At 38.1% G+C, this 13,667-nt stretch overlaps 1 protein-coding gene across 16 annotated transcripts in view; it reads left to right on the plus strand.

Annotated features, from left to right (window-relative positions):
• Positions 1-13,667, plus strand: part of USP54 (ubiquitin specific peptidase 54) — a 194,630-nt gene that overhangs the window by 174,126 nt on the left and 6,837 nt on the right. For 11 of the 16 annotated variants that reach the window (XM_077124911.1, XM_077124908.1, XM_077124909.1 and 8 more), the window contains 4 exons: positions 1,171-1,290; positions 2,212-2,422; positions 4,266-5,656; positions 11,304-11,422. In XM_077124911.1, coding sequence (XP_076981026.1) covers positions 1,171-1,290; positions 2,212-2,422; positions 4,266-5,656; positions 11,304-11,422 — 1,841 coding nt within the window. Of the gene's footprint in view, positions 1-1,170; positions 1,291-2,211; positions 2,423-3,175; positions 3,254-4,265; positions 5,657-9,372; positions 9,425-11,303; positions 11,423-13,667 lie in introns of those variants that run through there. The other 5 variants (XM_077124921.1, XM_077124920.1, XM_077124916.1 and 2 more) reach the window with 4 other exon arrangements.

A 13,667-nucleotide genomic window follows, 5' to 3' on the forward strand; every position in this document is an offset into this window, starting at 1 on the left:
TGTTTCTTGGGGTTTGGGGTGGCCACATCTCTAAAGGTAGGGTGAAACCTGAATGTCAGGCTCTTTAGAACCAACCTGCTTCTCCCACTGTCTTCCCATTGTGTCCAAAAGCCATGATAAATTAGGGAGTGAATATTAGGGGTATGGATGAGACTTTCTTAGCATTTCCACCTGGAGGTAAGTATAGCATAGGAGAAATTGTGGGAGAAGTTGCTCAGACATTTTAATTATTTTTTTCCTGTGACCTCTAATGAAAACATACCGTCAATCCCAATGCATGTGAACATACATTACAGATTGCTACCAATTTATGATTATGAGTGAGTAGAGGGCAAAGGGGATACCTAAAATTGAGTGTTTTTTTTACAGAAATACTCAATTTTAAAATTGAGATCTTTTTACAAAAGTTGCCCTGTCAGTACTTTCTAGCCTTTTTCATCTGGCATTGTACTTGGACTCTTCTACACTTGCTTTGGCACACTTTCAGTTTGAAGGGAGGAAAGAATATCCCTTGCTCACTGAATGAGAAGTGGTTTTTGGGAGGTAGACTAGTGAGCAAGGGTATAATAAAAGTAAATTCTTAGTAGTGTTTAGATACCAACAACAGGGCAGTTTAACTGCCCTGGTAGATATACCAAGGTTAGGAAGCATAGACCTCCTGTGCCCAAGAGGTGTACTTATTTTTCAGTTCAAGATGGTATAAAAAAGACTGTGAATTGATGTAAGAAAGAAATGGTATGGATGACTTTCCACAGAGTACTAAAGCCACCTTTGCATTAACAGGTCAGTGGAGTTCTATCTTACATATTCTGACAAAGGTTGGCGAGATATATTTTGTTCATTATGGAAAAGCAGTTTATTTCCAAGCATAGGAACCCTCTCTTCTGCTATAGACAATAGTTTGTTCTTTCCTTGAGCCACTAAGAGGTCTTGGGGTTGTAATATGTGGTGGGCAATGACATGCCCCTCCTTAATGGCCTTGGTAAGGTCTGGGTTAAAGACAAAAATGGATCTCCTACTGATGTCAGAGAATTCTTAATAGCAATGGGCAATTGAAATAAGGGCAGATCAAAGGATCAGCAGCAAAGATCTATGCAGACTGAAGGGAAGCAACTGTACATAGGAGTTAGAAAGAACTCTAAAGAAAATGAAAAGTGCTGGCCCTTTCAGGGAGGAGTGACGGCTTTGAGAAGTCCCTGCAGGAGGCAGATTCAGTATTTGAAGAGTCGCTGCATCTGGAACAGAAGGGAGACTGTGCTGCAGCTTTGGCTCTCTGTAATGAAGCTATGTGTAAGTAACTCTAACTGCTATGGCTATGGCACTAATTTCATAACAGGTGTTACCAGTGTCGTCACTCAGATGGGATAAAAACAACTTTTATGTCTTCTCACTCTCGTTCTCCCAAACTGAGACACTTTAGCTTTCTTTGCCTGCCAGATTTTTTAATTTGCCAGGGGCTGTTACTGAGGCCTATGGGTATTTATTAGAATAATGTCAGCCAAAGTCTACAGATGACTTCTCCAGCCATGCCAACACTCTGTCCCAAGATAAAGTTAGATCTCAAATGTGCTTTTTCTTTAGTCACTGACTGGTGAGGTTAAGTTTATGGCAAGAGGAACTGAATAAATTGGCTGCGACTTCCTGGGCTGTGACTTTCCACTGCAACATTTGATTCTCCTTTACGTTTCTCTCCTATCTTCCTGGTATACAATATCACAAGGTTACGTACAGCAAAGGACTAAGGCTTAGAACTGGTGTCTGATTCTTAAATGTGTCCTACAGGAAGCAGTGTCCTATAAAGACAGAAGCAGGTTTGGAGCTGATTTCTGCTGTTGGCTATTGGGGAGGGGTGGGTTGGGACCATAGCATGGAGATAAGAGTCAGACAAGTCAGTTGCAAAGGACGAGAGTGGTAACCTCTACAATGGAAACACCAGTTTATATTCTTAATTCATTTTTTGTTTTGTTTTGTTTTGATTTGTTTGTTTTTAATTTGAATTAACCCATCTGGTCACCATGGTTTCCTTGAAGGTTCCTTGTAGCCAGAGCCAGTCCTTTGCCCTGGACGCATATGCATGGTCCATGCCTTTCATTCCTGCTGCATATTTTGATTTTTACTGCGTATCTTTGCTCATTTTTGGTTCAGTTTTATTCTTTTCTTTTTGTTTCTGTTTTGTGTTCTGTTTCTGCTATATTTTCTTTTGCATTTTAGCTAAACTAAGACTTGCCCTGCATGGTGCCAGCTGTAGCACGCATAGCAGAGCCCTAGTCGATAAGAAGTTGCAAATCAGTATTCGAAAAGCACGGAGCCTGCAGGATCGCATGCAGCAGCAGCAATCATCACAGCAGCCGTCGCAGCCCTCAGCCTGTCTCCCATCACAGGGGGGGACCCTCCCTGGGGGCGCCCTCCCTCCGCCGACAAGGTAGTACCTGGGAACCACTTTAGGTTATGGATGCCAGGGGAGGAAGTGACCATGGGTGCACCATAGCAAAAGTGCTCATGGTGAAAAACAAAAAAAAGTAAAAAAAAAAAGAGCGCTCATGGTTTTGATGATTACAGGGGAGAGAGACAAATTCTCTGAAAAGATTTCCTTCTCTAATCAGACATACAGTGAAAAACTCATCCCACTGCTCCTCTTTTCCTTACTAGAAAAATGCAAAAGGTATAGCATAACCAATAGGCCACTTGTTAAATTTCCTGCAGGTGAGTTTATCCCTGACTTCTGTACTAACAAGATTTGTGTGTTTTAGGTCTTAGACAGCTACCTGAACTACATTTCATGTTGAGGTAGAATCTACTTTATTTTGGTTTTCAGTGCTTCTTGTCTCTCATAGAAGCAGAGAAAACAGTCTTTTCCTTGTTTTGATTGAAAAGAGACACAAGAATTCACTTTGTTTTTCAATCTTATGGTCAGGACTAGGAAAACATTACAGTAGCCATTGCTGTAGTTTTCACATCTTAGTCCTTGAATATAAAAGATGGACTTCAGTAAAATTTAACTTTGGCTATTAATAAGCCTGAGTAATTTTCAAAATATAAATATAATAAAAGCAGCTAAAATTTTTCAGACGTTTGCTTAGGCCCAGGCATTAAACTAAGCACTTTATGTGTTTTATTTCATTCAGTGCTTTTAATGATTTGTGAGGTAGGAACTATTATTTCACACATTTTACAGATAAGCAAACTGGGACATCAATAAGGTACCCAAGATTACTCAGCTAGTAAGCAGAAGAGACATGGAATTCAAATCCAGGTCTGTTTGACTCCATACTTCACGTCTTTAACCTGTGGGTAATTTTGCCTTTTATGATTAGATTTCCCATTAAGTATATCTTATTCTTTGTATTGTTGTAAGGATGACTGGTTAACTTAACCCAAGAAAGTTTTTAGTATATTATCATTCAAATTTTATGCTCATAGCAAAGATTTTCCTTTTTCTTTTCTTTTCTTTTATACCCCCTTATTTGAATGCTGATCAGAGACTTGTTTTGAATATAAGCAATTTGGGCAGCTAAACTCTTTCCAAAAGCTTTCTTATACAACTTGATCTATGTGAATGATTGAGATTTTATTTTAGTGCTTATAACATTGAGTTTTTAGGTCATAAATACAGACCAGTTAGTGAGAAACCAGCTAAATACAGTTTATTCCTATTCTCACTCTTAAATCTCAAGGCAGTCATGGTACATTACTTGGAGTAATACAACCAAATCCAAATAATTAAAGCACACTTGAAATGGTTGATTTCCATGAGTCCAAATCACCCTTTACTCTGTACATGTGGCTTATTTGTTCCTTTGGCTGTGCTTCCTCTCAGGAGCCCAGATAGGACCTCCCTCCCTATATAGCATCCTGAATTTTTACTGTTTAGTGTGAGTGATTTCCAGGCTTTGCTTACCGTTCATGTCATCTGCATGTGGGACTAAGCAATTTTTGTCTTTAATTTGCAAGTAGAATGTTATTGGAATGGGACTTCGCAGATAGGGAGGAATATTGACAAGGGCTCCACATGACTGTGTGCAACTTTGGTGAAGGCATGTATTAAAGAGAGGATTAATCTTGTGTATTACCTGGGTGTGAGCTACCATGTGCCTTCTCTTTTGTGATCCTCTAAACTGTTGAATCTACTTCTGCATGCTTTCCATTTATTTTCACCATTTCCTCTGTGAATAGCTAGAAATGGGAATGGGACCAACAGTACTTTTTGTAAGTATTTGTCTTGTCAATCAAGGTAGCTCATAACTGGCTCTCTCTATTTATTTTAGTGAACAACCTATCCCACTCCAAGTATTATTGAACCAGAAGGCTCAACTGGAACCCTGCACAGAAACAGAGTTTGGGGCCAGTTCTTTTTTCTACTCACCTGCTTCCTGCCATGAGTCAAATTCATCACTATTCCTAGAATCACCTACCCAGTCTATCCCACAGCACAGCTCTCCCAATAAATCTGCCTCAAGCCTTCTGACTTCTGTTGAAATGGACAAGATTGACCCTTCTGCGTTCCATAGGCAGGTCTTACCTAAAACACAAGGAAGGACTGAGAAGAATTCCTATCATGGTTTGGAGCCATTGGACACCCCAGAGGGTAAGCTGCAGGACTACAGGGGTGACAAGAGCAGCTGCAGCAGGTTCCTTCCACAAGAAGAAAGAGGCATTGCTCAAGAACAGCTGTTCCAAGAAGAGAGGGATCCTGCTGATCCATTCCTGGTGCTGCCTTGGTCACATGCAGCTGGGACAGTTAACTTTGAAAGAGAAGATGCACACAGCCCAAGCTATAGTCCTTCAAGTTCATCAGCTCAGCCCAGCCTGGCCCTGTTCAGGGCTTGCCACCCTGTAACACCTGCTGCTTCCTCATCTGCACTTCATTCTCCTGATCCTGTGCAGAAAACTAACCAATGCCTCAAAGCCAAAAACCTGAAAACTTCATTGATTTCAAAAGTGGATGGAGGCAGTGAGGAGCCTTATAGGCTAGAGTTTCCTAGCACAAAGGGGCTTGTCCGCTCTCTGGCAGAGCAGTTCCAGAGGATGCAAGGTGCCTCCCTGAGGGATGGTACTAACTCTGAGGATGGAAGTTTGCCATATAGTCTAAGAAAGAACTCTTCCCCTTCTGACTTTAAGACTCCTTTCCCACAGGGTCAAGGGAAAGGCCACTGCCCTTGGGCAAAACAGCAACCATCTCTGGATGCTAGGAACAGACTGCCTTCTTGGGAAGAGCCTACTGACCATCATCTTCATGCTGTGAACTCTGTGCTGCCTAATGGTGAAACTTCTAAGGGAGAACAGTGCAGGTTGGCTGAGTCAGGTATGTACCAAGACAAACTATCCCAAGTGAAAGATGCTATGCCTAAGCTAGGCAGTATTGACCTGGGGACTTCCTTGCCCTTGGATTCTTGGGTGACTTTCACAAGGCTCTATGATTCCCAGCTTAAACATGGCGTTCCTGGACCAGGAATGAAGTTCTCCTCCCTTGGTTCTCATACCTGCACAGCTTATCCTGAGAGAAACCACATCCTTTTGCATCCACATTGGAACCAAGACACAGAACAGGAGACCTCAGAATTGGAATCTCTCTATCAGGCCAGTCTCCAGGCTTCTGAACCTAGTTGTTCTGGATGGGGGCAGCAGGATGTGCCCTGGCATCCACTTAACCAAACAGGTAAGAATACAACCAGTGGGGAGCCAAACAGGGGACATAAAAAACCTGAAAGCAAGAGAACAGGAGCAGAAGGAAAGTGTTGTTCTATCCAAATAGTATATCTAGCTCAGTAGGAGGTTATAGAACTTCTGACTTTACTCATAAAGTCTTCAGGTCAAGGGTTGGTCATTTTTCTGGCTGGAATGGGGGGAATTGGGATAGAATTGTCACTCTCACACCAGTTATCTCCTAATGAAAGAGACCACTGTGTATCTTCCCCCTGGTGCCTCCAGTATGAAAGACCAAGGAATGATTCAGTGGTCTTTGATGGTAATTTAGCATGAGGGAGGGTATAGCTGAGAGAGAAAGTCATCCTTCTATGGCTTGGGAGCTGAACTAATCCCAAGATTCAGCTTCCAGGTCCAACTTGCAGTTAGGATAGCCACATTGAGCCAAGTGTCTATTCAACCAGCACTATCAAGACCTTCCCTATCCTTTAGGAACTGCCAGGTTTAGTGTTCTCAAACTTTTGAAGGTAGTGTGCCTTTAGGTTAGCTGTTCATATACTCTCCCTAAGATCATACTGTGTGAAGAATGGAGGTTATACCTCAAGTGCATGTCAAAGACTTACTTCTGGAAATTGAAGAATGTTTATAACTTAGGTTGAAATAATTGAGAACTTTAAAACCTAAATTATTGTCCTGGCTGCAATATTAACTCTCAGGATAAATTTGGACAAGTCACTTAATATCACTGAGCTGAGTTCTTACTTGTAAAATGAGATAATTGGTTCAATGGTTTTTTTTTTAAGGTAACTTCTAACGATGTGCATAATTCTATGAAATTGAACCCAGAGAACTTTATCTTCAGCTTGGATGTGACAGTTTCCATATGCTGCAGGTTCCCTACATGCTGCCAGCCTATGTTTAATTATAGCCAAACAAATGTTTATTGAATATTTGCTGTGTTCCCAGGAACCATGGTAGGACACCACATAAACATAAGATTTGATATTAAGATATGTTCTTTAGGATCTGCATCTTAGAATTTTTATCCAGAGAGAATATAACATTTACCAAGTGCCCCTTAGGTACATGGGACAGGAAGGACAGATTGGGAAGATTCTAAAGAATGAGAGAATGAGGAAAGGCTGAGTCAACTTCAATGAGCTTCCAAGGGAGAGGGAAAATACAAATACCAAGTGTCTTAAAAATAATAATAAACATATACAAAATAATATATTGTAAATAAAATTAACAGCTAAACGTCAAACATTATATTATCATCTTCTCCCCTCCCCCCCAAAAAACCCTCAAAAAACAAAAAAAGCAAACAATACCTCATGTTACAAAAAACAGCAACAATTTTCATTGTAGATAATTTGGAATATACTTAAAGGAACAAAGTAAAAATCATTGATACTCCCACTCAGTGTTTTCATGAATTTAATTCTGGTTTTGTTTTTTATGCATAGATACACTTTTGTTTTGTTTTTACAAAAAGCATAATCATTAGAATATAGGAATGTAGTTTAGTTTCATGATATTCTTATGTTATATCAATGGGCATTTTCCCTTTGAAAATGGTACTTTTTTTGCAATATTCATTTTTTATTTTAATTTTTTTATTGAAAATTCTACTTTTAATGGTTATGATATTCTGTGTATGACTACTGTTATTTATTCAGCCATTCTTCTATTGTTGAATATTTAGATTGCTTCCAATTTTTTTATAAATAGCGCTGTGATGAATACCTATGTATTTAAATTTGGCCACATTTCTGATAAACTCCTTAGAATGAATTTTTAGAAGGGCAATAACTAGTTAAAAGTAATAAGCCTTTAAAAAATTTTTGTGATACATGTTTGCAAGTTAGTCTTCAGAAAGATTATATTTATTCCTCTGAAAACAATACGAAAGCGTATGTACTATCAACCATTAATTTTTTAGTTAATAGTGAACAAAAAATAATTTAAAAAATCCATCTAGTAAATCAGTTTGCATCAGAGCTAAACCAGTATGTATTAAAAAGTATTGATTCAGAATCTCGAATTACTTATCAAGCCTTTATTATACCCTAGTTTGGACTGAGTCCTTAAGAACTGACATGACATAATAAAGAAATGATCAGGTAAAATTAATCAGGAAGTAGATGATGAAGGAAAATACCAATTAGGATCAATATATGAAATAATTTTGAGGGGAGTCATTTATCTATTGAACACCAAATTGTGTATTTTTTAACAAGAGCTTTATTGATTTGTAATTTATATACAATTCAATTCACCTATTTAAAGTATATGATTCGATGGTTCTTACAGTTTTGCAGAGCTGTCCATCTGTCACCATTTTTAAAACTTTCTCAGCACTCTTAAAAGAAACCCCTGTATGCCTTAGCATTTAGTCTCCATTTCTCCCCAATCCTATTGCCATCTTCCCTTCTCTAAGCTCCAGGCAACCAGTAATATATTTTCTGTCTCTATAGATTTACCTATCCTGAATATTTCATGTAAATGGAATGATAATATGTGGTCTTTTGTGACCAGATTAATTTTGATATGGTTATAGTTCCCTAAGAGTTATATAAACACTCCCCTTGATGTGTATTTTAAATTTCATTTTACTTGATCATCTTAAGGATAAAAAATTGCATTTTACTATGGAAAATTTCAAAATATTCAAAGTAAAGAGTAAAAGTAAGCAGTATAATATCACTGCCTTATCACCAATTTCCACAGTGAATATTTTGGACAATTAATCAATATATGTCCAATTTTGATTTTGTTATAACCCTCCACTTCCCCCTTCCTGGTAGATTATTTAAAATCAGATGTTTCTCATTTAATCTATAAATAATTTGAAATGTACCTGTAAGAAATAAGGACGCTGTTAAAAAAGCAAAACTACCATAATATTATACTTAAAAAGTTAACAGTAAATTCTTAATGTAATACAGTAACTAGCCAGTATCCAAATTTTCTCAATTGTCCCATAAATGTCTTTTCACATTTTATTTCAAATCAGTACCCAAACAAGGTCCACGCATTGCATCTTTTTGACATCTCTTGCCTTTTTTAATTTTTAAATTATTTAAGTTTTTTTTTTTAGCCTGTAAGATTTTCCTTTCTTTTTTTCCCTTGCCATTTTTTTGTTGTTGAAGAAATCTGGTCATTTGTCTTACAATGTTTTGCATATTCTAGATTTTGCTGATTATATTCCAGGAGAGTTGTGTATTTTTTTTAATTTTATTTATTTATTTTTTTAGTTATATAATAAATGTTCTACTTAGGGCCAGAGGCTTGATTAAGATAAGGTTTAATTTTTAAAACCTTATCTTTAAAATTGCTTATATTTCATAGGTAGTACTGTGTACACATATCAGGAAGCTCATGATGTCTGTTAGTATTTAAGACTGATCAGTGAATAGATGTTTTTTGTCCTTCTGTTGAATCCAGAAATCCTTTCAGTAACACTCCTGATAGCCACTTCTGCCTCTGTCTAAATATTTTTGGAGGAATCAGAGTTACTCCTTCCTGGAGGATCCAATGACCACCACCTTTTCTAGGAATTAATCTTGGCTTGATTAGAGGAGTACCAAATTCTAACCATTACAGCTGTACTTCTTAAACCTGGCTGCCCGTTATAGTCACCTGAGGAGTTGCTTTTTAAAAAACATATACATTTATAAATACTTTTTAGAAATGGGATCATAGTATACATGCTGTTTTTTTTAACAGACTATTTTCCCAGCTACCTCTTCTCCTATCACATTAGGCCCTACCTCCCCAGGTAAGTGGAATGAAAATCTAGTCTATATTCTATCATTTTCTATTCGTATTATCCCATATAGACCTAAATATATGTATGTGTATACATTTACAGTGTTTTTTGTTTGGGCATCACTTTTTTCTTTTAACTCAACAGTACTTCTAGTTTAAATCTGTTCATTCTTTTTAGTGGCTGGACAATATTTGATATTGAGGATACCATAATATATTTGGCATTATGATAAATAATATATTTAGCATTATGATAATAGATGGCGTTAATTTATTTCAATTGGCCATTATAAACAATGCCATAATAAACATCCTCACAGATATATTGTTAATCAATTATTTTTTGCTTCTCTGTGAGAAATTCCCAGGGGTAGAATTGTTAGGTAAGAGAATATATTTTCAATTTTAATGAAAATTTCCAGTTTGCTTTTTATAAAGACTATTACTTTTCATATTTTCTCCAGCAATGTTTGAGGATACCCTTTCTCACATTTTTTTTGGGGGGTGGTGGTGCATGGTCTGGGAATCGAACCTGGGTCTCTTGCATGGAAGGCAGGCATTGTAACCACTAAACGACCCATGCACCTCTCCTTTTCCACATTTTTTAGGGAGCCTTTTAAAAATAAAAATTTCCAGGCATCACCCACAAAGATTCTGATTTAGTAGGTCTGTGGAGAGACAAAGATTCTGATTTAGTACTAGGTCTGTAGTGAGATCTAGGAAGCTGTATTTTAATCTGAAGTATTGGAACCACTTCATTTAAGTACCAGAAAATATTAAAAATAACTGACCTTCCAATGTAGTATCATCAATATCATACTTCAAACTGTGTGTACGTGTGTGTATGTTAATGTTAGAATCAAAATATCAAATCAAGACATGAATTGGCCATAGAAATGTATATAGAAGGTAGGTCAAGGGCACATGCATTTTCAGAATGGAAGACTTAATTAGTTGGATTGGGGCAAGCCCCAGGAGAGTCACATATCCAGTTTGGAACAGCTCTTCTCTGAACAATCTGGAAAGATTTTGAGGAGAGTTAAGTATTTAGTGGCTGTTTTAAATTTAAGTCACTGAGAGAGACTAATGGGGAAAATAAAAGTGTCACATGCAAAATGTTGCTGAGGAGCCTCAGCTCTTAGTAATAGGAGGTCACTAGGTGAAGTGATAAGAGTACTGTATTGAAAATCAAGAGGTTTGAATTTTTTTTTTAGAGAAGCTGTGGATTTACAGAAAAATCGTTATAAAATACAAGGTTCCCATATACCACCTTATTATTAACACCTTGTATCAGTGTGGAACGTTTGTTACAATGGATGAAAGCACATTTTTATGATTGTACTATCAACTGTAGTCAATGGTTTACCTTAGAGAAGAGACTTGAATTTCTATTCTAGTTAAGCTACTAACTGGTCTTTCAGCCCCTGAGATCTCATTTTCCTGTTATGTAAAACGGGGAAGTGGTTCCATTCTAAACTAGACTGGAGATAATAGTTTCTTTTGTCACTGTGGGCCCTCTATGAAATTATTGTGTTGGATAATTTCCTCTGTATATATTACGAGTTGTGTGCCCAAATCTTTGACAGAATCCAACTGTGTTTACAAAATTGAAATGAGACTAGATGGAGGCATTTAGCTATCTTCCCACAAAGCCTCTTTTCTCCAAGGTTCTTCAAGTTCTGTGATCTGAGTCCCTTGTGGCTTATAGAAAATTACCCATGTTCTGAAACTCCTTTCTGTTTCTACGTTTCAGTAGCACATCTTCCATTGGATTCAGGGATGTCTGTTATTTAATGAAAGAAGAACTCATGAGTTTGTGCTACCAGGCTCAGAGTTTAAACCCCAGGTGAAGAAACAGCTTCAACTTATATTTGTGTTTTCCTTCTTAGGCTCTGCAGATGGCAGAGGGAGGAGGCTGCACTCAGCCCCTGGCCTTGGTCTCTCAAAGACCCCAACAGCAGAAATGGAGTACAGTCACCATGAAGCCAGCACAGTGCCTGCTTCTCAGGTAGCAGCCTCAGGTGCTAAGGTGCTGGGCATAGGGGTGTGTTGGGAAGGAAGTGTGGAGGATGTGCATGTAACGCAAAGGCATGGTAATATGAGGCTATCAGAAGAGAACAAAATTTATGATGGGGCTCCTTTGGTTAAGAGATGATTGCCTCATGGCTATAATCTTTCAGACATACCTAATTCACTGAGTCTTCCCTATTCTTACCTATATTCCTGAGTGCATGGTCTGTAGGGAAACCACAGGTCTAGTGTTATGTGTCTGCCTCTGTGTGTCTATATGTTTAAAGGCTGCATCTTGCCAAGGCTTTAGCAGGGAATGTGGGAAGAATGAACAGTACAGTGCAGAGAGCTTTTGCTGCATCTCACACAGTCTCAGTGGCACCATTGTCTCAGAGAGGGAAGAGGTTCCAGTCTGTTCCCACAGTTTTGTAAGTAGAATTGGGGTCCATCTATTCAGAACACCCTTCTTCCCTTGCTAAGTGAAAATACAATGCAAACTAAGGTACAGGGAAAACAGAGGGCTGTAATTTGAGGGAAAACCGTGCGTACTCAGCAAATATGGGGATACATAGTTATTATTATTTGTTGTTCACGTTCAGTTGGAGCTCAGAAGAATGTCACTTTCCTACAGCAGTTCTAGAAGGGTAGATTGGGCCCCCTAGAGTGCGAAGAATCACAGAAGTCTTGAAGGGAGTCTCTGAGAAGTAAAGTCTGCTGATTGGGTCAGAACCTACTATAGTAATTGTTCTAGTTTGCTAGCTGCCGGAATGCAATATACCAGAAAGAGAATGGCTTTTAAAAAGAGGAATTTAATGAGTTGCTAGTTTATAGTTCGAAGGCCAAGAAAATGTCCCAATTATAGCAAGTTTATAAAAATGTCCAATCTAGGGCATCCAGGGAAAGATACCTTGGTTCAAGAAGGCCGATGAAGTTCAGGGTTTCTCTCTTGGCTGGAAGGGCACATGGTGAGCAAGGCATCATCTGCTACTTTGTCTCCTGACTTCCTGTTTCTGAAGCTCCCCGGGAGGCGTTTTCCTTCTTCATCTCCAAAGGTCACTGGCTTGTGGGGTCTGCTCTCATGGCTATGTTGTTCTTCTCTGCTCTCTCTGAATCTCCCATTCTCCAAAATGTTTCCTCTTTTATAGGACTCCAATAAACCCTTCAAGACCCATCTAAATGGGTGGAGACATGTCATCACCTAATCCAGTTTAACAACCACTCTTGACTAAATCACATCATCCAGGGAGATGATCTGATTACAGTTTCAAATTTACAGTATTGAATAGGGATTATTCTGCCTTTATGAAATGGGATTTTGATTAAAACATGGCTTTTCTAGGGGGCATACATCCTTTCAAACCAGCATATTAATCAAAGGAAGAAGAGAAAAATGGAATGGAATACTGTTTTACCTCTTCTTCTCCATCCTAATACACGATTGTGCAGGTTTCTGTGTGCTTACAAACTAAAGTGAAGCATATGCATTAGCAAGGAAAGGAACATAATTCAAAATCCTCCCCCTTGAGAATTTTCATCTAGTTCTAAAGTAATAATCTATAGGTAGAAGGGACAGGAAAACCCAAGCCAGGATAGATCGATAAACTCAAATACAGTTTCTGTCAGTAATTGGGTTTGGAGGGAGTTGTGCCTTTGAGAATTTCACAACTTGCCAGTGGCAAGTTGTTTTATTACAATAGCAGTCAGGATGTAGAGCTCCATTGCATTGAAGCTTATACACAAAGTCAGTTCAAATAAAAATGTAAAAACATGTTGTAAATATATGACAAAAAATAAAAAGGTACAAAAAAATATACAGTGAAAATTAAGCTTCTGTCCCACCTGCCCTTCAGATTACGTTTACTTTCCCCATAGTCACTCATTTTTTCCAATTGTTCGTGATTTTCTAAACACCTCTGAATAATTCACTGTTTTTTTAAAAAGGCAGTCTCTTCTGCACAGCATTTATTCTCACATACTTTCAATGCATTTAATGACAAATTTGGATTTTCCTAGAAAATTTGAGTTCCTTTCTGCTAACCTGTATCATTCATTTATTTATTGATTCATTCTTTCAAGCAAATCTGTATTGAGTATATATGGTCTAGGTACTGTGCCACATGCTGGGGATATAGTGGTGAGTGAGCTAGATGTAGTCCCTGCTCACAAGGAGCTTATAGTCTGCTGGGGAGACAGATGAATAAATAAGCAATTATAATGTGATGAGGATTTGATGTTAGGGGTGC

The sequence above is a fragment of the Tamandua tetradactyla genome, chromosome 13 (genome assembly GCF_023851605.1).
Source record: "Tamandua tetradactyla isolate mTamTet1 chromosome 13, mTamTet1.pri, whole genome shotgun sequence".
Lineage (NCBI taxonomy): Eukaryota > Metazoa > Chordata > Mammalia > Pilosa > Myrmecophagidae > Tamandua > Tamandua tetradactyla.